Below are 27116 nucleotides of genomic sequence, written 5' to 3' on the forward strand. Positions count from 1 at the left end.
ATAGTAAACGTCCGTGTTGATTCGGTCGTCCGAGGTAGAAATGGAGAGGTCTAGGAAGGGGAAGGAGGAGTCTGAGATGGTCCAGGTAAACTTGAGGTCGGGGTGGAAGGTGTTCGTAAAGTGGATGAACTGTTCGACCTCCTCGTGGGAGCACGAGGTAGCACCGATACAGTCATCGATGTAGCGGAGGAAAAGGTGGGGGGTGGTGCCAGTGTAGCTGCGGAAGATGGACTGTTCCACACATCCCTTCTACCATAATCCCCAGAATAATCTCTTTAGCACTGACACTCTACCGTAAATCTCAGAATAATCTCCATTGTGCTGACCCTCTACCACAATCCTCTGAATAAGTCCTTCTGCGATAATTTACTACCGTAATCCTCAGAATAAATCCCTCAGTGAGGAAGGGTTTGGAGGGATATGGGTCGGGTGCTGGCAGGTGGGACTAGATTGGGTTGGGATATCTGGTCGGCATGGACAGGTTGGACTGAAGGGTCTGTTTCCATGCTGTACATCTCTGTGACTGTGTGCTGACCTTCTACTGTAATACTCAGAATAATCCCCTCAGTGCTGACTATCTACCGCAATCCCCAGAATAATTCCATCAACGCTGACCTTCTACTATAATCCTCAGAATAAATCCCTCAGGACTGACTTTCTACCATAATCTTCAGAATAATCCCTTAATGCTGACCCTCTTACTGCAATCCTCAGAACAATCCCTCTAGCGCAGACCTCTACCGCAATCCTCAGAATGAATCCGTCAACGATGAGGGATTTATTCTACCGCAGTCCTCAGAATAATCCCATTAGCGCAGACCCATTACCGTAATCCACAGAATAAATCCCTCAGGACCGACTTTATACCATAATCCTCAGAATAATCCCGTTAACACAAACCCTCTACCGTAATCCTTAGAATAATCCTTAGAATTAGAGTGGCATAGTGGCTCAGTGGTTAGCACTGCTGCCTCACAGCACCAGGGTCCCAGGTTCGATTCCAGCCCTGGGCCAACTGTCTGTGTGGAGTTTGCACATTCTCCCCGTGTCTGCATGGGTTTCCTCCCACAGTCCAAAGATGTGCAAATTAGGGTGAATTGGGCATGTGAAATTGCCCAAAGTGTTAGGTGCATTAATCAGGCATAAATATAGGGTGTGGGTGGGTAACTCTTTGGAGGATTGGTGTGGACTTGTTGGGTCAAATGGCCTGTTTCCACACTGTCGTTTATCTAATCCCTTTAGCATTAACCTTCTACTGTAATCCTTACTCTAATCCCTTTAGAGTTAACCCTCTACTGCAATCTTTAGAATAATCCCTTTAGCGGTAACCCTCTACTGTAATCCTTGGACAAAGTTAAAAATCACCAGGTTATAGTCCAACAGGTTTATTTGGAAGCACTAGCTTTCAGAGCGCTGCTCCTTCATCAGGTGGTTGATGACCTGATTTTTAACTTTGTCCACCCCAGTCCAATATCAACTCCTCCACATCATGATAATCCTTAGAATAATCCCTTTAACGCTGACCTGCTACCATAATCCTCAGAATAATCTCCTTCATGCGAACCCTCTACCGTAATCCTTAGAATATTTCCCATAGCATGAACCCTCTACCATAATCCACAGAACACAGAGGAACTTCGATTATCTTAATGATACAGGCAGGATGTATTTTGTTCAGATAATCGAATGTTTAATAATCGAATGTTCAAATGGTAGTTTACCTGAGCATCATGACCTTGAGATCTTGTTCAGATCATCCGAAATCTGGATAATTGATGTTTGGATAATCGAGGTTCCTCTGCAATTCCTTCAGTGCTATCCCTCTACTGTAATCCTTAGAATAACCTCTTTAACACTGACCCTGTATTGTAATCCTCAGAATAATCCCCTCAGCGTTTATCCTTTACCATAATCCTCAAAATAATCCCCTTAGCATTTACCCTCAACCATAATCCTTGGAATAAACCTGCGAGCATGAACCCTCTACTGTAATCCTTAGAATAATCCCTTTCGTGCTACCTTTCTACCATAATCCTCAGAATAGTCCCCTCAGTGCTAACCCTCTACCGTAATTCTCAGAATAATCCCTTTAGCACTAACCCTCTACCGTAATCCTCAGAATAAACCCCTTAGCGTGAACCCTTTACTGTAATCCTTAGAATAATCCCTTTCATGCTAACCTTCTACCATAATCCTCAGAATAGTCCCCTCAGTGCTAACCCTCTACCGTAATCCTCAGAATAATCCCCTTAGCACTAACCCTCTACCATAATCCTGAGAATAATCCCTTTAACACTGACGCTCTACCATAATCTTCAGAATAATCCCCTTAGTGCTGACCCTCTTCCGTAATCCTTAGAATAATCAATTTAGGGCGAACCCATTACCATAATCCTCAGAATGGTGCTCTCAGTGCTCACCCTCTACCGTAATCCTCAGAATAATCCCCTGAGAACGAACCCTCCCCCATAATCCTCAGAATGATCCCCTTAGCGCTAACCCCCAACTGTAATCCTCAGAATAACCATTTTAGTGCTAACTCTCTACTGTAATCCACAGAGTAATAACTTTAGTGCTAACTCTCTACTGTAATCCTTAGAAAAATCACTTTAGCGCTGACCTTCTACCATAATCCTCAGAATAATTCCATCAGAGCTAACCCTCTACCATAATCCTCAGAGTAATCACTTCAGTGTTGCCAATCTACCATACCCCTCAGAATAATCCTGTTTGTGCTAACCTTCTACTGTAATCCTCAGAATAGTCCCTTTAGCACTGACAATCTATCATAACCCTCAAAATAATCTCTTTAACACCAACCTTCTACTGTAATCTTCCAAATAATACACTGAACATTGACTCTCTACCATAATCCTCAAAATAACCCCTATAACTCTAATCCTTTCCCATAATCCTCAGAAAATTCCTTATAATACCCAAACAGGCCCTTTACCATTATCCATATAGTAATCCCTATTATGCCATACAAACCTTTACCATAATCCTCATAGTATCATGAGGTCCTGTACTGTAATCATCGTAATAATCTCCATAACAACATAAGGCTCATTACTATAAACCCCACCTCTTAGTTCTGGCCCTGCCCATTTTAACCATAATTTCCACCCCATTCAAACTGGCCCACACCTGGGAGCTCATGTCCAGAGGATCAAGACCCCATCCCCTTAACGCTGACCCTACACCATAATCCCTATAATTTCCACTCCTTAATACTGACTGCATCCGCTTTTAATCATAGACCTGCTCCCTCAGGAGCAAGCATCCCGATGAGAATACCTCATATCCTGAACGCTGACCCTATCCCTTTAAACTACTTCACGATCCTTCAGCTCTGCTCCCACCAACATTGGCCGCATCCCTCTGAACACATATATAGACCCTCACCTGCTCCCCCCAGGACCGCAAGAGACTACAGAAGGTTATTCGCACAGCAAAGACCATCACGGAAGTGAACTTTCCATCCACGGACTCCATCTACACTTCTCATAGCCTCAGAAAGGCTGCCAACATCATCAAAGACTCCTCCAAACCCGGGAATGCTTTCCCACAACCTCTTCCATCAGACAGAAGTTACAGGAGCCTGAACACACGTGCCAACAGGTTCAAGAACAGCTTCTTCCCCGCTGTTACTAAACTGCTGAAGGCACCTCTCTAACTTCAAATAATGTTGATCTTGCTTCATGGCCCTCCTGTGCAGCCTCGCTCTATCTAACCTTGTTTGCCTCGCTCTATCTAACCTTGTTTGCCTCGCTCTATCTAAGGACTCTGTGTTCTGTATGTCCTTGTTTGCTATGATCTGCCTTCACTGCTGCTCACAAAATAAAACTTTTCACTGTACTTAGGAGCATGTGACCCCAATAAATCAAATAAAATAAAAACATATAGTCATACTAATTAGGAGCAGACTGAGGCCTCTCAAGCCTGCACTGCCATTCAATGGTTGATCTGATTACTCTGTATTCCCGTCTAGCTCCAATAACCTTTCACCCCCTTACTATTCACCTCTGCCACTAAAATATTCAAGGAATCTGCTTCCACTGCATTTTGAGGAAGGAGTTCCAAAGATATATAACCCTCTGTAAGAAACAAGATGTTCCTCACCTCTGTCTTGAAAGGGTGACCCCTTATTTTGAAACAGTGAGCCCTAATTCTAGATTCTTCTACAACAGCATGCACCCTCACCATGTCTATTCCATCTAGACACCTCAGGACCTTCATGGTTTTGGTCACGTCATCTCTCTTCCTTCTAAACTCCACGAGATACAAGCCCAATCTGTCCAACTTTTCGCCATTAAGTATCTTACCCATTTCATTAGTCCAGCAATTAGTCAAGTCAAGAGTAGATTTATTTGTCATTTGCACCATATACAACTGATACAGTAAACACGAGACAGCGTTCCTCCAGGACCAAGGTGCTACATGGACAGCACAAACTACACGATCAGACACAGGGCAGCATAAAGTGCAAAGTGCAAAACACACAAGACAGCAGAGTAATTCCTGACAATAGGCACAGTGGTGAATAAATTACAGTGTAATAAATGAATGATAATTAATAAAACATTGTTCTAGTAGCAATCCGAAGTCATGCAAAGAATTTCAGATGGAATAGAGTTTGATCATACAGTTTTTTTTATATAGATATTTTTATTGGAAATTTAACATTTTTACAAGTTTACAAAAATAAAAAAAACTCTCAAGTACAAACATTGATATACAATTAAATCTTAAATAAATAATAACCAAAATTTAACAAAAGAAAAATGCAGAGAAAAAATGTGCAGGTCAGGGTGAATTGGCCGTGCTTAAATTCCCCATAGCGTTATGGTGCATTAGTCAGAGGGAAATGGGTCTGGGTGGGTTAGTCTTCGGAGGGTCGGTGTGGACTTGTTGGGCTGAAGGGCCTGTTTCCACACTGTAGGGAATCTAATCTAATCTAAAGTGAATAAGAAGTGCGAAACACACAAGTTACAGTGTAATACAAGAATAATAAATAATAGACATTTTTCCAGCAGCAATTGAAGTCAAGCAAAGAATTTCAGATGGGAAAGAGTCCGATCATACAGTGTTAAGGAGCCTGATGACTTGGGGGAAGAAACTGTTGCACAGTCTGGACGTGAGAGACCGAATGCTCCGGTATCTTCTGCCAGATGGCAGGAGGGAGGAGAGTTTGAGTGAGGGGTGTGTGGGCTCTTCCACAGTGCTCTTAGCCTTTCGGATGCAGCGTGTGGTGTAAATGTCTGTAATGGAGGGGAGAGAGACCCCGATGATCCTCTCAGCCGTCCTCACTATCCATCGTAGGGTCTTACCATCCGAGAACCAGGTAATGATGCAGCAGCTCAGGATGGACCCTCTTGTAGAATGTGGTGAGGAGGGGTTTGGGGTAGGGGGGTGGGAGATGGGCTTTCCTCGCCCTACACAGAAAGTAGAGACGGTGCTGAACTTTCTTGGCCATGGAGCTGGGGTTGAGGGTCCAGGTGAGATTCTCCCCCAGGTGGATGCCAATTAGCCCCATTTCTCCAGCCCTTCCCCAGAAGCCTCCAATTCCCCAGCCACCTCTGGGAATGAAACCAAGTTATCCTCAGCAAGCTGTCAGGATTTGGAATGCGCTTACTCGGAGAGTGTTGGAGGTGGATTGCATAAGGCTTGAGAATTGGACTACCTGGGTAACACTTTTGGGAGCCAATACAGACACAATGGGTTGAATGGCCTCCTTCTATGAATCGAGAGAAACAATTGCAGATCGTGCTCTCAATATCAGCATCTAAATCATGAATCAAAACAGTAAAAAGCAAGCACACTGTGGCACACCGTTAGGAACTAAGTTACATTTGTAAGATATGACATCCTTTGCTTTCTTTCTTGGCATTTGAGTGTTCCTGCGCAAGACTATCCATCATTCGTTGAGTTCCCAAGGCCCGGCACGCGGACAGAAGGCAAGGCCTGACAGCACCTAGATCGGGGCTTTGGTGGTCTGGTGTGTGTGGCAGTGGCTGAAAGAATTTGGCAGTCTGGGATCCCAAAAGCAATTCCAATGTGGCTATGGAGGTTCCCCAAACATCTGCAGTGATGACAAAAGCAGGGGAGATCAAGCCAGCACGGGGAAAGCATGCTAAAGCAGAGGAGATCGAGCCCTTGCAGGAAGTTCGGTCCCAGTATGGCTAAGCGCTTAAGGAAGACTCTAATACATTTTAAAATGTATTTCTTTACTTTTCAACTTAATACTAAGAGTGATTGTAATGTCTAACTTGTACCTGGGTACTTAAACCTAAGATGGTACCTTGTGTGGCGACATTGAAATCTCTTCTGGTCGCTCTACTATAGGAAAGATACAGGGGCTTTGTAGAGGGTGCAAAGAAGGTTTACCAGGATGCTGCCTGGACTTGGAGGGCTTGCCTTATGAAGAAAGATTGAATAAGCTTGGACTTTTCTCTCTGGAGAGAAGGAGGAAGAGAGGAGACCTGATAGAGGTGTGCAAAATAATGAGAGGAATAGATAGAGTCAATAGCCAGAGATTTTTCCCCAGGGCAGGATTGACTGGTACAAGAGGTCACAATTTTAAAATATTAGGAGAAAGGTATAGAGGGGATGTCAGAGGTAAGTTCTTTATGCAGGGAGTTGTGAATGCATGGAATGCGTTGCCAGTGGTGGTGGAAGCAGAGTCACTAGGGACATTTAAGTGACTGCTGGACATGCACATGGATAGCAGTGAGTTGAGGGGTGTGTAGGTTAAGTTATTTTAATTTACATTAGGATTAAACCTCAGCACAATATCGTGGGCCAAAGGGCCTGTTCTGTGTTGTACATTTCTATGTTCTATGTTTTCACTGTATTCCTATGCTTTTGTACTTGAATACACATGACATGAAAGTCTAAATCGAAATCTAGATTTAAGTCATCCCTTGGCTTACTACGGCCATTTCAGAAGGCAATTAAGAATCTCCCACGATGCTGTGGCTCTGTACTCACATGTAGGCCACAATGGGTAAGGATGGCAGATTTCCTTCCCTGAAGGATGTTAGTGGGTACTTAAGACAATCAGTACTAGTATTATGGTCACAGAGACTCAGTTTCAATTCTAGATCTCTCAATTTAATTTTAAATTCCACTAACTGCTGTGCTGTGATTTGAACTGGTGTCCACAGAACCTGTGTCTCTACGATTACATCTCTAAATATAGCTCTCTCTACAGCAAATTACAGGAGCACATTCATAAACTCAGAAGGTAGTGAATTTGTGTAATTTAATACCGCAGAGGGTTGTCGAGGCTGGATCATTGAGTACATTCAAGGCTGAAACAGACAGACGTTTAATCAGTGAGAGACCCCAGGCTTAGGGGGGAAGAAGACAGCAAAGTGGAGTTGCGGATAATCAAATCAGACCCATGATTTCATTGAGTGGTGAAGGAGACTCAATGGGCTGAATGGCCTCCATCCTACTCCTCAGTCTTATGGTCTGATAAACTGGCAGATTATCCCAGAGTCATTGGGCTATACAGCCCGGAAACAGATCCATTCATCAATTTAACTCCTACAACGAAAGGTTATTCCCCTAAAATGCATGAGTTGTGATACAGTGACTTTAAGAACTACAGACATTGTTGTCCATACCATGGTTTTGGTTTTATCAGGTGGCGTAGATGATTGTGAAGTGTACCTGTGAGGTTTCTTTTCATTGAAATTTACAGTTTACACCATGGCAAAGACCTCAGGTTTATTCCTCATCCAAACTTTGAACACGAATTGGTCCTCCAACCCAAAATGGAATGGACAAGCTAATATTTTCACCCTTTATTCTTGGAGTTGATAGCCTAGTGGTACTATCGCTAATAACTGTTTAATCCAGAAATCCAGGCAATGTTCTAGGTTTGAATCCTCCTACGGCAGAGGGTGGAATTTGAATTCGATAAAAATCTGAAATTAAGAGTCTAATAATGACTGTGAATCCATTGCTGGTTTCTGGGAAAACCCATCTGGTTCATTTATTTTCTGCACCTGTGGCATCTTAAAGATCTATGTACCTAAACCCACAACTCTCTTTGCACTTCTACTGTACTTAAACAATCTATGAGCCACTCAGTTCAGGAGCACTTACAGATGTATGCAAACACTGGCCTTCCTCAGTGTCACGCATGTTGTGTTTTTTTGATTTATCCACAGGATGAGGGCATCACTGGCTAGGCCAGCCATATTGCCCATCCCTAATTGTCCAGCAGACAATGACGAGTCAACCACATCGCGGTGGGTTTGGAGTCATGTGTAGGCCAGACCAGGTAAAGATGGCAGTTTAAAAACCGAAAGAACTGCGGGTGCTGTAAATCAGAAACAAAAACAAAAATTGCTGGAAAAGTTCAGCAGCTCTGGCAGCGTCTGTGGAGAGATATCGGAGTTAACGTTTCAGGTCGAGTGACCCTTCCTCACAACTGCTCCTCTACCACATATGAAAGTTATAAAGTCATAGAGTCATAGAGATGTACAGCACGGAAACAGACCCTTTGGCCCAACCCACCAAGCCAACCAGATATCCCAACCCAATCTAGTCCCACCTGCCAGCACCCGGCCCATATCCCTCCAAACCCTTCCTATTCATATACCTATCCAAATGCCTCTTAAATGTTGCAATTGTACCAGCCTCCAGCACATCCTCTGGCAGCTCATTCCATACACGCACCACCCGCTGTGTGAAAAAGTTGCCCCTTAGGTCTCTTTTATATCTTTCCCCTCTCACATTAAAACATATGCCCTCCAGTTCTGAACACCCCCACCCCAGGGATAGCACCATTTCCCCATCAGATAGCCACTGTTTTATCACTGCTGTGTAAAACATTAAGCAACAGGCAGGCTGTTCAATTCCAATAATACAGTACTGGCTTGCCATGGAAGGATACATTTGACAGACAGACAACTCTGCTGACAGCATCTGAAAACAAAATCACGATTTGTTACATACAATACATCCAGCCCTGTACTAAATGAGGCGTCAGCTGTATCTCAGTGGGTAACATTGTGCCTCTGAGTTAGAAGGCTGTAACTTTGAGTCCCACTCCAGGCACTGAGTATAACAAGATGGGCTGACACTCCATTGTGCTGTTGAGGGAGTGCTGTACTGTAAGAGATGCCATCTTTTGGATGAGACAGGAGGGACATTTGGTGCATTTGAAAAGAGCTATCCAATTTGGCTCTTAAATTTAATTTTTTTAAAAAAAATCTTGACTGGCAGGTTAATCCAATATTGCTGCCATGAAACCATCATTGATAGTCATAAAAAGAACCATCTGGTTCGGTAATGAGCCCCTCAGGAATTGGAAAATGAGTGAGTACTGTTGATCAAATGAAGATATTCGCAAAGTGAAACTGTCACTGGAGTAACAATGCTTTGGGGGCACATAGATTCAAATAACAGATGATGGAATTTAAATCGAACAATTTGATGGGCCGATCTCAGGTTAATCTCAGGATGGTGACCACAAAAATTATTATTAATTGTTGTAAAAACCCATCTGGCTCATTTATGCTCTTTCAGGAAGGAATTCAGTTATCCTTACCTGGTCTGGCCTACATGTGGCCCACAGTGGTGGGGGGAGGGTCTGTGGGGTCTGGAGTCACATATCTCTTAACTGCTGTCTGAAATGACATTACAAACGTTCCGTTCAAGAGTAATTAGGGAGAGGAAACCATTTGCCAGTGACGCACACATCAAGTGAAATAATAACATAAATTAGTCCTACTCCCTACTCACGCCCCACCATAATCCAGTGAATATTTCTTCCTCAAGAATTCATCAAAATTCCCCAAGCGATGTTACTGGATGTGGCTCTACCATCCTTTCATCTAGCGCAGTCCCAATCTCAACAACTCACTGGCTTCTCCTCATCTCCTCCCCTTCTAGTCCTTCTGCCAATCACCTTCCTTCTCTTCTTTAAAAAGAGAATGACAAAGGTGATTGGTACGTCTCTTTGGTTACCAACACCTACTGCCATTGGAGACAGTTTACCCTTGCTTACCTTACCTTACTCTTCATTGTGTTGAATTCCTGAATTAAGTATCCTCTTAACCTTTCCTTGCATTGAGAAGAACAACCCTATCTTCTCTAGTAATAAAGGCAAGTGTGCTAAATGTATTTTTAACTACTCTGTCTACCTGTGAAGCAATTTTAAAAGAACTATGTACCCAAACCTCTAGGTCTCTCTGTTCAACAACACTACCCAGGGTCCTACCATTAACTGGACAAGTCCTGCCCTTGTTTATTTTACCAAAAAACAATACCTTGCATTTATCCGAAAACTCCATCTGCCACTCCTCAGGCCATTGGCCCAATTGATCAAGATCTCTTTGTAATCTTAGATAACCTTCTTCACTGTCAACTGTACCACCAAGTTTGGTGTCATGCACAAACTTTACTAACCATTCCCCTGAAATTCTCATCCAAGTCGTTTATATAAATGAGAAACTACAGCGGACTAATTCAGTTCAGGAAGCCTGGTCAGTATGGATGAGTTGGGCCGAAGGGTCTGTTTCTATGCTGTATGACTCCATGACTCCTGATGACCAATCGTCGTTGATTGGGGCTACGATGTTGTGGCCATAACGGAGAGATGGGTTTCACAGGGGCAGGAATGGTTGCTAGATCTTCCAGGGTTCAGAACATTTAAAAAGAACAGGGAGGGTGGAAAAAGAGGAGGGGGTGTAACATTGCTAATCAGAGAGTGCATCACAGCTACAGAAACAAAGGTTGTTGAGGAAGGTTTGTCTACTGAGTCACTATGGGTGGATGTTAGGAACAGGAAGGGAGCAGCCACCATATTGGGGGGTTTTCTACAGACCACCTAATAGCAGTAGGGAGATTGAAGATCTCATAGGTGGGCAGATTCTGGAAAAATGCAAAAGTAGCAGGGTTGTTGTTATGGGTGATTTCAACTTTCCCAATATCTACTGGAACCTCCTAAGTGCAGATGGTTTGGATGGAGCCGTTTTGTCAGGTGTGTTCAGGAGGGTTTCCTTGCTCAGTATGTAAACAGGCCGACGAGGGGAGAGGCCAGTTTGGACTTGGTGCTCGGCAACGAGCCAGGACAGGTGTCAGCACTTTGGTGAAAGTGATCACAACTGCCTCACATTAGCATAACCTTGGAGAGTGAAAGGAGCAGTTACCGAGGGAAGATATTTAATTGGGGAATAGGAAATTATGACGCTATCAGACAGGAGTTGGGAAATACAGACTGGGAGCAATCCTTCCATAGAAAGGGCACAGCAGACATGTGGAGACTATTTAAGGAGCAGTTGTTGCGAATGATGCACAAATTTGATCCTCTGAGACAGTTAAGAAGGGGTAAGATTAAGGAACTTTGGATGACAAGAACAGAGGAACTTCTCGTCAAAAGGAAGAAGGCAGCATATGTAAGGTGGAGGAAGCAAGGATCTAGCACAGCTTTAGAGGATTATAGGCTTGCTAGAAAGGAGCTCAGAAATGGACTGTGGAGAGCCAGGAGGGGACACGAAAAAGGCTTGGCAAGAAGAATTAGGGAGAACCCAAAGCACTTTACTCATACGTGAGGAATAAGAGAATGATCAGGAAGAAGGTAGGGCCAATCAGGGATAGCTGAGGGAACTTGTGCGTGGAGTCTGAGCAGATAGGGGAAGCCCTAAATGAGTTTTTTTCCTTCGGTTTTCACCAAGGAAAGGGAATTTGTTATAAATGAAAACTTAGAGGAGCTAGGATACAGTCTTGACCAGATCAAGAATGATGAAATTGATGTGCTCGAAATTTTAGAAAACATTAAGATTGATAAGTCCCCAGGGCCAGACCAGATTTATCCCAGGCTGCTCCAGGAAACAAGAAAGGAGGTTGCTAAGCCTCTGGTGAAGATATTTGCCTCCTCACTCTCCACAGAGAGTCCTCGTACTGGAGGATTGGAAGGAGGCAAATGTTGTTCCTCTTTTCAAGAAGGGTAATAGGGAAATCCCTGGCAATTACAGACAGTCAGTCTTACGTCTGTGGTCAGCAGAGTTTGGAAAGAATTCTGAGGGATAGGATTTATGACTATTTGGCAAAGCATAGTGTGATTAAAGGCAGTCAGCATGTCTTTGTGAAGGGCAGGTCATGCCTCACTAATCTTATTGAGTTCTTCGAGGAGGTGTCAAGACAGGTCAACAATGGTCGAGCAGTGGATGTGGTGTATATGGACTTCAGCGTGGCATTTGATAGGGTTCCCCATGGTAGGCTCATTCATAAAGTCAGGAAGTATGGGATACAGGGAGATTTGGCTATCTGGATTCAGAATTGGCTGGCTGACAGAAGGCAGAGAGTGGTTGTAGATGGAAGCCTGGAGGACAGTTTAGCCGGGCTGAGAAATAGCAGATGGAGTTCAACCTGGATAAGTGTGAAGTAATGCATTTTGGAAGGTCGATCTCTAATGCTGAATATAGGATTAAAGACAGGGTTCTTGGCAATGTGGAGGAACAGAAAGACCTGGGTGTGCAAGTACATAGATCCCTCAAAGTTGCCACCCAAATGGATAGGGTTGTTAAGAAAGCATATAGTGTTTTGTCTTTCATTAGCAGGGGGATCGAGTTTAAGAGTCATGACGTTTTGCTGCACCTCTACAAAACTCTGGTGAGACCACACTTGGAATATTGTGTCCAGTTCTGGTCGCCCTACTATAGGAATGATACAGAGGCTTTGGAGAGGGTGCAAAGAAGGATTTACAAGGATGCTGCCTGGACTGGAGGGCTTGCCTTATGAAGAAAGGTTGAATAAACTCGGACTTTTCTCTCTGGAGAGGAGGAGGAAGAGAGGAGACCTGATCGAGGTATACAAAATTATGAGAGGAATAGATAGAGTCAATAGCCAGAGACTTTTCCCCAGGGCAGGATTAACTAGTATGAGAAGCCATTGTTTTAAGATATTAGGAGGAAGGTATAAAGGAGACGTCAGAGGTAGATTCTTTACGCAGAGAGTTGTGAATGCATGGAATGTGTTGCCAGTGGTGGTGGTGGAAGCAGAGTCCTTGGGGACATTAAAGCGACTGCTGGACATGCATATGGATAGCAGTGAGTTGAAGGGTGCGTAGGTTAAGTTACTATATTTTACACTAGGATTAAATCTCGGCACAACATCGTGGGCCAAAGGGCCTGTTCTGTGCTGTACTTTTCTATGTTCTATATTCTATCTACAGGATGGCAAGGGTAGGTGGAAGCTGAATGCGAAATATTTGACCCCGGAACGCATTGAGGAGCTCAAAAGGGATTATAAATGTTGAAGTATGTGAAACCCCTATCTGAGTCTTCAGTGGACATGTGGGAAACCGTCCGGGGGAACACAATCAAGGGGAATATCAAGAGGCTCTTCATCCTCAAAGGTATGCAGAAGTTATGTGTGTGAGAGAGAGAGAGAGATGGGCAAAATTGTCAAAACTCCAGAAAAGCAAGCAGCATTTACTCCTGCTGCAGACAATGGGCTTCGATGTCATGGAGAATCTCCACGAGTTGAAGAGCCAGCAAGCCTCACTCTTTGCCATGGAGGTCTTTGAGGTACAGAGTCCATACCATGGACAGAATGTGCACAGGGAGAGTTCTGTGATCAGCAGCCTGAAGGAAACAGATGGTTCGGTAATGTCATCTCAACCTGACATCCTGTGGGTCAGCAAATCCTTTTATGCCAGACTGTATGATAGAAAGCCCACAGGCCACCCAGTCGTTCCTGTCCTCTATCATGGAGGTTTTAGACGTCAGCACACGGGAGAGGCTGGACCAGCTGTTATCCTTCCCTGTGCTGACCAAAACCCTCAAGTTCTTTGGGAGGAGTAAAACTCCCAGAAGTGATAGCTTACTGGCTGAGTTGTATTCAGCTCTGTGGCTATGACCTACTGAAGGTGCTGGGCAGCATGCTTCTGGCCAGTTACATGCACGAATCCATAAGGAAAGGCATCATGACCCTCACCTACAAGGGAAAGGGGGAGAAGGAAGAAATGACAAATTGGTGACCAGTCTCACTGCTGAATGCAAAATGCTGTCTCAGGACATCGCCAACTGGGTCTAGGATCAATGATTCACCCCCACCAACCCTGTGCTGTACCGGGCTGGACAATCTCTGAGAGCTTTGCATTTCTCAGGGGTATGATCACCAACAGACATAGCAGACGATGATGAGCTGTACCCGAAGATTAGTGGGGTGGAAGGTGAGGACCAGGAAAGTTCTATCCTTGTTGTGGTTGGAGGGCTAGAGTTCAAGGGCAGAGGTGCGGGAAGTGGAGGAGATGCTTTGGAGGGCATTGTTGATTATGTGGGAGGAGAAATTGTGGTCCTTGAATTCGGAGCCCATCTGGGATGTCCTGGAGTGGAATTGTTCCTCCTGGGACCAGATACGGCGGAAGAATTGGGAGTAAGGGATTTTTATTTCAGGAGGGAGAGTTGGAGGAGGTGTAGTCCAGGTAGCTGTGGGAGTTGGTGAGTTTGAAGTAGATGTCCATGTTGAGTCAGTTGCTAGAGGTGGAGGTGGAGAGGTCCAGGAAGGAGATGGGGTGTCTGAGATGGTCCAGGTGAACTTGAGATCAGGGTGGAAGGTGTTTGTGAAGTTGATGAACTGTTCAACCTCCTCGTGGGAGCATGAGGTGATGCTGATACAGTTATCGATGTAGCGGAGGAAAAGGTGGGAGATGGTGCCAGTGTCGCTCCGGAAGATGGACTGTTCCATCAGTGGAGTCTCAATCAACAGTTGGGAATCAGAAAGCTTCCCGATGAGATTTGGAGTCAGGCAAGGCTGCCCTCTCTCTGTGGTCAGGTGTGTTGTATATGGTCTTTTGCTGACTCCATCAGGAAGGATGTGAACCTGAGAGGGGTTACTATTCCAGGCAGTGGAGGCCTGCAGGTCAAAGCCACCCTGTACATGGACAACGTCACTGTTTTCTGCTCAGATCCACTGTCAGTGCACAGACTCATGAGCATCTGCAACTAGTTCAAACTGGAGCCAAGGTAAATCGAGGCACTGTTGGTGTTGCTGCATGTGGCACAGATCTGGTCTATTCCCCGATCCTGCACTACTGCAGTCACCCAAGCCATCTTCCATTTCATTTGGATTTCAAAGATGGACTATATCCACAGGGGCACATAATACAAATCACCAGATAAGGAGGGAAGGACATATCCAAGCCACCTTAATTCTGATGGCCACCTTTGTGTGCAACTGCATCAAGTTGTGGGTAGACTATCGGTACACAAACACCAAGCACCACTACATACTGAGGATTTACCTGACCCCGGTGTTGTGTAGGATGGGTCAGGCCTCAGTGCTGCGGAATGCTCCGAGTTGTTGGACCATTCTGCATCATCTGTCCTTCAGTGGAAAAGCTTGCAAAGTAAAACACCTTTGACCACAAGTTCACGAGGAAGTGGTCAACATGTAGCATTCTCGAGACCCTGCGGGAAAAGGAGGGTTGACCCTGTCAGTATGTTAGGAGAAAGTGAGGTCTGCAGATGCTTGAGATCAGAGTTGAGAGTGTGTTGCTGGAAAAGCACAGCCGGTCAGGCAGCATCCAAGGAGCAGGAGAATCGACGTTTCGGGCCAAAGCCCTTCATCAGGAATGAAGGGTTCTGACCCAAAACGTCGATTCTCCTGCTCCTCGGATGCTGCCTGACCTGCTGTGCTTTTCCAGAAACACACACTCCACCCTGTCGGGATGTTCCTGAGCAGACTGTCAAAGCCATTCGGCAGAATGCTTCATTATTATAACTTTCTAACAAGCACCAAGACCCAGCTTGGCTGGTGGTGAGAAGGGCATGCCTTGTCAGGTCTTTCATGCACACATGGTCTTGGTGTGCCACCACACACTGCCTTCAAAGCAGCTACACTGGTGAAGAGGCTTTCACTCATAGCCTTCTTGCGTGTGCCTTTGCAAAGATGGAGAGAGATACAGTGATTTTTGTCGAAGTTCATCCCGAGCAACTCTGTTACGCAGGACTCTGTGCTCTACAGTGTGACACACTCTGAGGTAAACATTGACTGCATCCCAAAAGCCATCAGCTTGGTGAAAGATGCTCTTTGGTCTGCCCGAAACGTGTTGGTCTTCCAGAATAAGGAGCTGACCTTGACCGAGTTGCAGGCTGACACATCCAGGACTATGTGCTGAGGGACGTGCTGAAGCTTAGTGCCAAGACACAGTGAGGAAAGACCACTGTCTGAGATCTTTCTGCTGAAGTTTAATGAGGGTCCGTTCAATTGTCAGACCCTTTTGGTGCCTCCAAAAAAACATTAATGGTTTCCTACATAAGTAAAAATTGCCAAATTCTTTTGCATCTGCAAAGGAGCTGAAAAATGTCAAAATTCCAACGTTGTGTTTGTTTTTATTTTTTCTATAAAGACTACATGGAAATAATTTAAAACCTTTGTCATAGAGATGTACAGCATGGAAGCAGACCCTTTGGTCCAACTCCTCCATGCTGACCAGATATCCCAACCCAATCTAGTCCCACCTGCCAGCATCCAGCCCATATCCCTCCAAACCCTTCCTATTCATACACCCATCCAAATGCCTCTTAAATGTTGCAATTGTACCAGCCTCTACCACTTCCTCTGGCAGCTCCATATACGTACCACCTTCTGTGTGAAAAAGTTGCCCCTTAGGTCTCTTTTATATCTTTCCCCTCTTACCCTAAACCTATGCCCTCTAGTTCTGGACTCCCCCACCCCAGGGAAAAGACTTTGTCTATTTACCCTATCCATGCTCCTCACAATTTTGTAAACCTCTATAAGGTCACCCCTCAACCTCCGACGCTCCAGGGAAAACAGCCCCAGCCTGTTTCTGATAGGAAGGAGACCAGGATTGCACGCAATATTCCAACAGTGGTCTTTGTATGTAGAGATGATTTTTATGAATGAAGTATATTTTTTAAAGAATGAAATAGATATTTTTAAAAATCCCATGGGTTTCCATCAATCACCTGAAGGGATAGGTGAGGTATTAAAATTTCAGGAGATTACCATGTTCTGGATTATTTTCCCTTGCTTGGGGTGTAGGTATCACTGAGTGAGGCCAGCATTTTTGCCTGTCCTTAAATTGCCTCTTGAACTGAGGGCTTTCTCAGGCCATTTCAGAGGGCAGTTAAGAGTCAATCACGTCACTAATTCAAAACTAATTAATAAGAATGGAGGGTCGGGTGGTGTGTTGTTTCTGCATGATGTGGGAGCTGGTGGACCCCATTGTGGTTCCCAGTGACCATGTCTGTGGTAAACGTTGGTTGCCAGAAGAACTCTGGCTCAGGGTCGATGAGCTAGAGTCTGAGCTTCAAACATTGAGACACATCAGGGAGAGGGAAAGTTACCTGGCTGCTTCAGGAGACAGTAACACCCCTTAGGCTAACTAACTTGAATTCAGCCAGTGGTCAGGGACAGGTGGGTGTATGTGTGAGTGAGGCAGGTGCAGGGATCCAGGAGGTAGATTTGCAGGAGCCATAGCCCACGTCATTGTCCAACAGGTTCAAGAGTTTTGCTCCCTGCGTGGACGGGAATGGGGACTGCAGGGAGAGTGAGCCGACTGAGCGCAGCACGGTGGTGCAGGGAGCCATTCAAGTGGGGGGGGAGGGGGAAGAGAAATGTTGTTTTGATTGGAGATAATATAGTTAGAGGCATCGACATTGTTCTCTGTGACCAGGATCAAGAGTCCCGGAGGCTGTGTTGCCTGCCTGGTGCTCAGGCCCCGGATAGCTCATCTGGGCTGCAGAGGAATTTGGAGTGGGAGGGTAAAGATCCAGTGGTTGTGGTCCACGTATGTACCAATGACGTAGATAAAACTAGGGCAGAGGTTCTGCTAAGGGAGTATGAACAGCTCGGAGGGAAATTAAAAAAGCAGAACTAAAAAAATAATATTGTCTGGATTACTACCTGAACCACGAGCTAATTGGCACAGGGTCAATACCATTCAGCAGGTAAACGTGTGGGTCAGAGATTGGTGTGGGTTTGAATTTGTGGGACATTGGCACCAGTACTGGGGAAGGAGGGACCAATGGGATGGTCTTCATCTGAACCGTGCTGGGATCAGAGTTCTAGTGAATCGCATAACTAGGGCTGTGGACAGGCCTTTAAACTAAATGGGGGGGGGGCACAGTTATAGGGGAAATTAGAAAGCCCGAATTAGGGGAGGAGGTAAGAGTGCAGGACTCAGGAGATGTTATTAAAATCTCCAGCACAGCCACAAATAGGACAGAGCGTATGGAAAGGGTTAGCAATCAAACTTCAAGCATAATGGACAAACGAATTACAATGAGAAGAGGGACGGTTAATACATGACTGAAAGTGTTATATCTGAGTGCACACAGCACAAGGAATAAGATAAATGAGCGTGTGGTGCAGATCGAAATTGGTGAGAGACAAAAAAAAACTGCAGATGCTGGAATCCAAGGTAGACAAGCAGAAGGCTGGAGGAACACAGCACGCCAGGCAGCATCCGGAGGTGGAGAAGTCAATGTTTCAGGTGTAACCTTTCGTCAGGACTGGGGGGAGGTGCAGATACAAGGTTGGGTGGGGGAAGGGGGGAGGTAGGGTGGTGAGGTTGGGATAGGTGAACACAGGTAGCAGGTACGACCTGGTTGGTTGATGGGAGGGATGAATCTGGTTGGTAACTGGAAGGAAGGGTTGATCAGAGGAATGGAAGGGAAGGGAAAGGGAGGGGCTTGGGAGCCAGGGGATGAGAAGGGAGGTTATTTTAGATTCGAGAATTCAAAGTTCATTCCTCTGGGCTGTAGGCTGCCCAGGCGGAAGCTGAAGTGTTGTTCCTCCAATTTGAGCGTCTGATTCGTTGTGGCAATGGAGGAGGCCAAGGATGGTCATGTCAGAAAGGGAATGGTGAGGGGAATTAAAATGGGGGTGACTGGGAGGTCAGGACGGCCCCTGCGAGCACAGCTGAGATATCCCATTGACCACCCTGAACGCCCATGTATCTACCCCTGCAATGTAAAAGATGCAAAATCAGCCAGCACACCACCCCAGTCACCTCCATCCAGGGCCCCAAACTGTCCTGTCAGGAGAGAGAGAGGTTCACCTGCCTCTCCTACAACCTAGTTTACTTTGTATCCAGTGCTCCTCATGTGATCTTCTCTACATCGGTGAGACCAAACGTAAGCTCAGGGCACGTTTCGCCAAGCATCTCAGCCAGGTCCGCAGGGGCCAACCTGACATCCCAGTCACCAACCATTTTAATTCTCTCACCAACTCCCTCTCTGACATGATCATACGCGGCCTCCTCCATCGCCACAGCGAATCAGACCGCAAATCGGAGGAACAATACCTACAGCCCGGAGGACTCAACATTGAGTTCCCCAATTTCATATAACCTCCCTCCCCATCTCCTGGCTCCCTTTCTAGCCTCTCCCCTACCTTCCATTCTGCTGACCAACCCTTCCTTCCAGCTACCAACAGAATTCATTCCTCCAATCGACCAACCAGTTGCACTCTCTACCTGTGTTCACCTATCACTACCTCAACCCTGTCTCCCCTCCCGCACCGCTCCCTCTTTATCTGCAGCTCCTCTTACATCCACCCCCCAGTCCAGAAGAAGGTTTACACCTGAAACATTGACTTCTCCACCTCCTGAGGTATTTCCTTCAAGGACATACATTTGGAAAGGCAAGGACTGATTAGGGATAGTCACCTCACCATGGCTTTGTGCGTGGGAAATCATGTCTCATAAACTTGATTGAGTTTTTTGAAGAAGTAACAAAGAGGATTGATGAGGGCAAAGCGGTAGATGTGATCTATATGGACTTCAGTAAGGCGTTCGACAAGGTTCCCCATGTGAGACTGGTTAACAAGGTTAGATCTCACGGAATACAGGGAGAACTAGCCATTTGGAGACAGAACTGGCTCAAAGGTAGAAGACAGAGGGTGGTGGTGGAGGGTTGTTTTTCAGACTGGAGGCTTGTGACCAGTGGAGTGCCACAAGGATTGGTGCTGGGTCCATTACTTTTCGTCATTTATATAAATGATTTGGATATGAGCATAAGAGGTATAGTTAGGGATATTTTGATCACTGCCTCCCAAGGGTTCCTTCACCTTGAGCTCACTGATCAAGTCTGCCTCATTGCACAACACTAAATCCAGTATTGCCTGTTCCCTTGTGGGCTCCACCACAAGCTGCTCCAAAAAGCTATCTTGTAGACATTCCACAAATTCCTTTTCTTGAAATACACTACTAACCTGATTTTCCCAGTCCACCTGCATATTGAAATCCCCCATGATCACTGTAACTTTGCCTTTCCTACACATCTTTTCTATCTCCTGATGTATCTTGCGCCCCAGCTCCTGTTTGGAGACCTGTACGTAAGTCTAACTATAGTTTTTTTACCTTTGCGGTTCCTCAATGCTAACCACACAGATTCTACATCATCTGACCCTACTTTGTGTCTGACTATTGATTTAATTGTATGTATATTCAGCTCCCGATCCTGATACCCTGGCAGTCATGTCTCTGTAATGCCACAGCCATTTCATAGAGTCATAGAGAGGTACAGCATGGAAACAGACCCTTCGGTCCAACCTGTCCATGCTGACCAGATATCCCAACCCAATCTAGTCCCACCTGCCAGCTCCCAGCCCATATCCCTCCAAACCCTTCCTATTCATCTACCCATCCAGATGCCGTTTAAATGTTGCAATTGTACTAGCCTCCACCATTTCCTATGACAGCCCATTCCATACACGCACCACCCTCTGCATGAAAAGGTTGCGCCTTAGGTCTCTTTTATATCTTTCCCCTCTCATCCTAAACCTATGCCCTCTAGTTCTGGACTCCCCGACCCCAGGGAAAAGACTTTGTCTATTTACCCTATCCATGCCCCTCACGATTTTATAAACCTCTATAAGGTGACCCCTCAGCCTCTGACGCTCCAGGGAAAACAGCCCCAGCCTGTTCAGCCTCTCCCTGTAGCTCAGATCCTCCAACCCTGGCAACATCCTTGTAAATCTTTTCTGAACCCTTTCAAGTTTGACAACATCACAGCCTAACCAATGTTCTATACAGCCGCAACATGACCTCCCAACTCCTGTACTCAATACTCTGACCAATAAAGGAAAGCATACCAAATAACTTCTTCACTATCCTATCTACCTGCGACTCCACTTTCAAGGAGCTATGAACCTGCATTCCAAGGTCTCTTTGTTCAGCAACACTCGCTAGGACATTACCATTAAGTGTATAAGTCCTGCTAAAGTTTGCTTTCCCAAAATACAAAACCTCGCATTTATCTAAACTTCATCTGCCACTCTTCAGCCCATTGGCCCATCTGATCAAGATCCCGTTGTAATCTGAGGTAACCTTCTTTGCTGTCCACAACACCTCCAATTTTGGTGTCATCTGCAAACTTATTAATTATACCACTTAAGCTCACATCCAAATCATTTATATAAATGACGAAAAGTAGTGGACCCAGCACCGATCTTGTGGCATTCCACTGGTCACAGACCTCCAGTCTGAAAAGCAACTCTCCACCACCACCACCCTCTGTCTTCTAGCTTTGAGCCTGTTCTGTATCCAAATGGCTAGTTATCCCTGTATTCCATGAGATATAACCTTACTAACCAGTCTCCCATGCTGAACCTTGTCAAATGCCTTACTGAAGTCCATATAGATCACATCTACCGCTCTGCCCTTATCAATCCTCTTTGTTACTTCTTCAAAACACTTTTAATCAAGTTTGTGAGACATGATTTCCCATGCACAAAGCCATGTTGACTATCCCTAATCAGTCCTTGCCTTTTCAAATACATGTACATCCTGTCCCTCAGGATTCCCTCCAACAACTTGCCCACCACCGACGTCAGGCTCACTGGACTATAGTTTTCTGGCTTGTCCTTACCACCCTTCTTAAATAGTGGCACCACGTTAGCCAGCCTCCAGTCTTCCGGTATCTCATCTGTGACTATCGATGATACAAATATCTCAGCAAAATTCCCAGTAATCACTTCCCTGGCTTCCCACAGAGTTCTAGGGTACACCCAATCAGGTCCTGGGGATTTATCCATTTTTATGTGTTTCAAGACATCCAGCACTTCCTCCTCTGTATTATGGACATTTTTCAAGATGTCACCATCTATTTCCCTACAGTCTATATCTTCCATGTCGTTTTCCACAGTAAATACTGATGTAAAATACTCACTAAGCATCTGCTTCATCTCCTGTGGCTCCACAGAAAGGCTGCCTTGCTGATGTTTGAGGGGCCCTATTCTCTCCCTGGTTACCCTTTTGATCTTAATATATTTGTAAAAACCCTTTGGATTCTCCTTAATTCTATTTGCCAAAGCTATCTCATGTGCCCTTTTTGACCTCCTGATTTCTGTCTTATGTATGCTCCTATTGCCTTTATACTCTTCTAAGGATTCACTCGATCTATCCTGACATATGCTTCCTCCTTTTTCTTAACCAAACCCTCAATTTCTTTAGTTATCCAGCATTCCCTATACCTACCAGCCTTTCCTTTTACCCTGACAGAAACATACTGTCTCTGGACTCTTGTTATCTCATTTCTGAAGGCTTCCCATTTTCCAGCCGTCCCTTTACATGCAAACATCTGCTCCCAATCAGCTTTTGAAAGTTCTTGCCTAATACCATCAAAATTAGCCTTTCTCTAATTTAGAACTTCAACTTTTAGATCTGGTCTATCTTTTTCCATCACTATTTTAATAGAATTATTGTCGCTGGCCCTAAAGTGCTCCTCCATTCACACTTCAGTCACCTGCCCTGCCTATCTTTAGCAAACAGGGTTAAGGAAAATCCCAAAGCATTTTATTCATACATAAGGAGCAAGAGGGTAACTAGAGAAAGGGTTGACACACTCAAGGAGGAAAGTTATGTGTGGAGTCAGAAGAAATGGATGAGATTCTTGACAAGTACTTTGCATCGGTATTCACCAAGGAGAGGGACATGACGGATGTTGGTTAGGAATGGATGTTTGATTACTCTAGGTCTAGTTGGCATAAGGAGGGAGGAAGTGTTGGGTATTCTAAAAGGCATTAACGTGGTCAAGTCCCCAGGTCCGGATGGGATCTATCCCTGGTTAATGAGGGAAGTGAGAGAGGAAGTAGCTGGGGCCTTAACAGATACTTTTGCAGCATCCTTGAACACGGGTGAAGTCCCGGAGGACTGGAGAATTGTTAATGTTGTCCCCTTGTTTAAGAAGTTAGCAGGGATAATACAGGTAATTATAGACCGGTAAGCCTGTCGTCAGTGGTTGGGGAACTGTTGGAGTAGGTACTGAGGGATAGGATCTATTCCCATTTGGAAGAAAATGAGCTGATCAGTGATAGGCAACATTTTTTGAGCAGGGAGGTCATGTCCTACCAACTTGATAGAATTATTTAAGGAAGTGACAACGTTGATTGGCATACGACATGCTTTCCTTCATCGGAGGGGGTATTGAGTACAAGAGGTTGGTATGTCCTGTTACAGTTGTATAAGACTTTGGTTCAGCTATATTTGGAGTTCTAGTCACCACATTACCAAAAGGATGTGGATGCTTTGGAGAGGGTGCAGAGGTAGTTCACCAGGATGTTGCTGGTATGGAGGGCGCGAACTATGAAGAGAAGTTGAGTAGATTAGGATTATTTTCATTAGAAGGATGAAGGTTGTGGGGGGACCTGATTGAGATCTACAAAATCATGAGAGGTATAGACAGGCTGGATAGCAAGAAGCTTTTTCACAGAGTCAGGGACCCTAATCACTAGTGGTCACGAGTTCAAAGAGGGGAAAGGTTTAGGGGAAATATGCTTGCAAAGTTCTTTATGCAGAGGGTGGTGAGTGCCTGGAATGCTTTGCCAGCAGAGGTGATACAGGTGGGCATGATAGCGTCGACAGGTACATGAATGGGCAGAGACAGAGGAATTTAGACCCTTAGAAAATAGGCGACAGGTTTAGATAGAGGGTCTGAATCGGTGCAGGCTTGGAGGGCCAAAGGGGCTGTTCCTGTGCTGGAATTTTCTTTGTTTCAATTAGCAGATTTTGGCTAAATTGAAAAGGAAGTATAGACAACACAAGGAAAACCTATTTTCATGCAGTGAATGCCTAGAACTTGGAATGGGATTTCTGAGAGGCTGGCAGAGGCAAATTCAACTGTGTCTTATTTAAATGGAAATGTGAACCTACTAAAAGAAAGAGGGCTTGCTGTCGGTTAGATTAAAATCCCTACAATATGGAAACAGGCCCTTTGGCCCAATAAGTCCACACCAACCCTCCAAAGAGTAACCCACCCAGATGCATTCCCCTACCCGATATTTACCACTGACTAATGCACCTAACACTATGGGCAATTTAACATAGCTAATTCACCTGACCTCCACATCATTGGATTGCAGGAGGAAAACAGAGCACCCGGAGGAAACCCACACAGACACAGGAAGAATGTGCAAACTCCACACAGTCACCCGAGGCAGGAATCAAACCTGCATCTCTGGCACTGTGAGGCAGCAGTGCTAACCACTGAGCCACCGTGCCACCCATGCCACTAGGGAAAAGGTGAAGGGGATATTTTTCTTGGTTATTATGAGATTTGGATATGGCTTGTGAGCTAGATTGCTCTTTCAAGAGATATCCTGAACATGATGGGCTGAACGGCCACCTTAACAAGCTTTAACCATTCTATGATACTATAGGAACTGTTTGATCACCTCACTGCTGCTGCTTTGTGGGATTTTGCACAACAATAGTCACTTTCAATGAATATGAGGCAATATATTTTGGTGAAATAAAACAGCAGTGATATGAAGGGAAGCAGAATCAGAGTACAGGAAATTTGAAGAACAGGTTCAAAGAACATTCAAACCATAGGCTGAAAAGGCAATAAAAATACCTGAAGAAGTTCTACGTTCCATCGGGGTGAGAGGTCATCACTTATACATTAAAGTTCAGTCCAACCTCAGGCATACCATGTGCATTAGACTTCATAAAAAGGGAAGGATGTGAAAGCTTGTTTTGGTGAGGGAGGGGTGTTCCCCTCAGATACTGGCTGTTCCAAAGGTATATAAAGAGGCAACAAGACTGGATAAATTGAGTCTTTCTTTAGCACAATGCAGATTACACAATGGTATGAAAGAAATGTTTAATATTAATAAAGTCCAGGTCATGGTAGATAGAAACAGATTTTGATTTGATTTGATGTATCATTGTCACATGTACCAAGATACAGTGAAAAGTATTTCTTTTAACATTGCACCGTGTGCAAGAGATGAGAATCAGGGGGAACTGTCGAACATGAGGCATCTCCCACTTAAAATGGAGATGAGTGTGTTTTTTTGCTCTCAGTAGGTCATTAGTCTGTGGAGCCCTCTTCACCAGAGACCGGTCAAGGCTGGGTCATCAAATATAAAGGTTGCGTCAGATAAGCTCTTGGTGAATATGCAGCCAAAGAGTACATATTTAGTGCGGACAGGTAAGTGCAGCTGAGGCCCCAGTCAGATCAGTCATGGTTTTATTGAATGATAGAGCAGGTTAAAAAGGCCTACTTTACATGGTTGCATATTCTTATGATGTGTGGTGTTTGGGAACAGCTGGGAGGGTAGAGATATGAGAGTTGGTGCTTAGATCAAATGGCAGAATAAACCACTTGTCACAGAGAGGGAATCCAGGACTAGATAGCATGGCTCTGGCAGAGGTGGAGACGGTTCAGAAGAGATTTTCCCAGGCATGGCAAGAAAGGCTGAATAGGCTGGGACTTTTTCACTGCAGCGTAGAAGTTGAAAGTGAATCTTAGAGAAGTTTATAAAATAATGAAGGATATATAGACAGAGTTATTGGTAATTGTCTTTTCTCTATGATGCGGGACTTCAAGACAAGGGGACAATTTTTTAAGCTAAGAGGGGAAAGATTTATAAAAGACATGAGAGGCATTTTTTTTTTTAACAGAGTGGTTTGGAATGAACTTCCTGAAGAAGTGGTGGATGTGGGTACAATTATAACATTTGGGTCTGTGTTCTGTGCTGTTTCCATCTAAAAACTGGGGAACCTTCACCGCATAGAATGCAGGCAGCTGACCAGCACTTTCTCAAACAGATGGGCAAAAAGACGCTGGCCTCACCAGCAACGCCCACATCCAGCAAATTCATAATTTTCTAAAAAGGTTTTAAGCTGTCTCCAGGGGCAAGAGCATCAGCAATCAGGGAACACAGATTTTGAAATAAGTACCAAAGTAATTAAGGGCAGTAGATGAGAAAGTTATTTCTCGTTATGCAGGCAAGTTGTGATCTGGAATGCATTGTCAGAAAGGGCAGTGGAGCAGATTCAATACTTCTGTCTGTGGTGGCGTACCATTGCCTTTAACTCTCAGGGTTAGGGCAAGGAGTCAGCTCCTAAATCTACTTGAGCCAGACTAGGAATCAAACCTGTGCTTTCAGTTTCAATCTCAACCACGTGCTGAAAATCTAACCAATTTTAGCTAACTAGCCCACACGGTGGTTTTGTTACTGGATTTATAATCTCAACACTTAATCAAATCCTACAAGAAGAAATTTCAATTTAATCACTGCATTAATATTTGGAATTAAAATTAGTCATAGGCTGAGTACAAAACTACTGAACTAAGAGCTCTTGTGATTTACAGTGGTAGTGTCCCCACCTCCAAGTTCAATTCCCAAGTACTACAGAGGCATGTCATAACATGTCTGAACAGGTTGATTTAAATAATCAAAACTACTGAACTCAATAAAAATAAAACTCATCTAGTTCACTGAGTACGATCACCACAGAGACTACAGAGGTTTGAGAAGGCAGCTCTCATAACCATCTACATTCTCAAGGGGACCGAGGAACAGGCAGAAAATATTGGCTTTCCCAGTGATATCAACTTCCTGAGAAAGAATTCAAAGCAAAAGACTTGTTTTATATGGTACTTTTCACATCTCACAACACTTTGCAGCCAATTAAATACATTAGCTGCTCAGTAATACAGGAAGTCATTTCAACCCATGACCAGTACCATCTAGGACAAGATGCATGAGAGCACTTTCACCTGCTCAGTTCCCTCTAAATTCCACACCATCTTGATTTTGCAAGTATATTGCAGCTCCTTCACTGTCACTAAATCAAAAATGGTATTGCCACCCCTAAATCATTGTTGTTGTACCTA

The 27116-nt window shown here is 44.7% G+C and overlaps 1 protein-coding gene across 1 annotated transcript in view; it reads left to right on the forward strand.

Annotated features, from left to right (window-relative positions):
- The first annotated feature begins 13469 nt into the window (after window positions 1-13469).
- LOC122544400 (7SK snRNA methylphosphate capping enzyme-like) overlaps window positions 13470-27116 on the forward strand; it is a 31528-nt gene continuing 17881 nt past the window's right edge. Inside the window, exons 1-2 of the mRNA XM_043683647.1 lie at window positions 13470-13625; window positions 25301-25424. Of these exons, the coding sequence (XP_043539582.1) occupies window positions 13470-13625; window positions 25301-25424 (280 nt within the window). The remainder of the gene's footprint in view (window positions 13626-25300; window positions 25425-27116) is intronic.

Source organism: Chiloscyllium plagiosum, chromosome 48 (assembly GCF_004010195.1).
Source record: "Chiloscyllium plagiosum isolate BGI_BamShark_2017 chromosome 48, ASM401019v2, whole genome shotgun sequence".
Classification (NCBI taxonomy): domain Eukaryota; kingdom Metazoa; phylum Chordata; class Chondrichthyes; order Orectolobiformes; family Hemiscylliidae; genus Chiloscyllium; species Chiloscyllium plagiosum.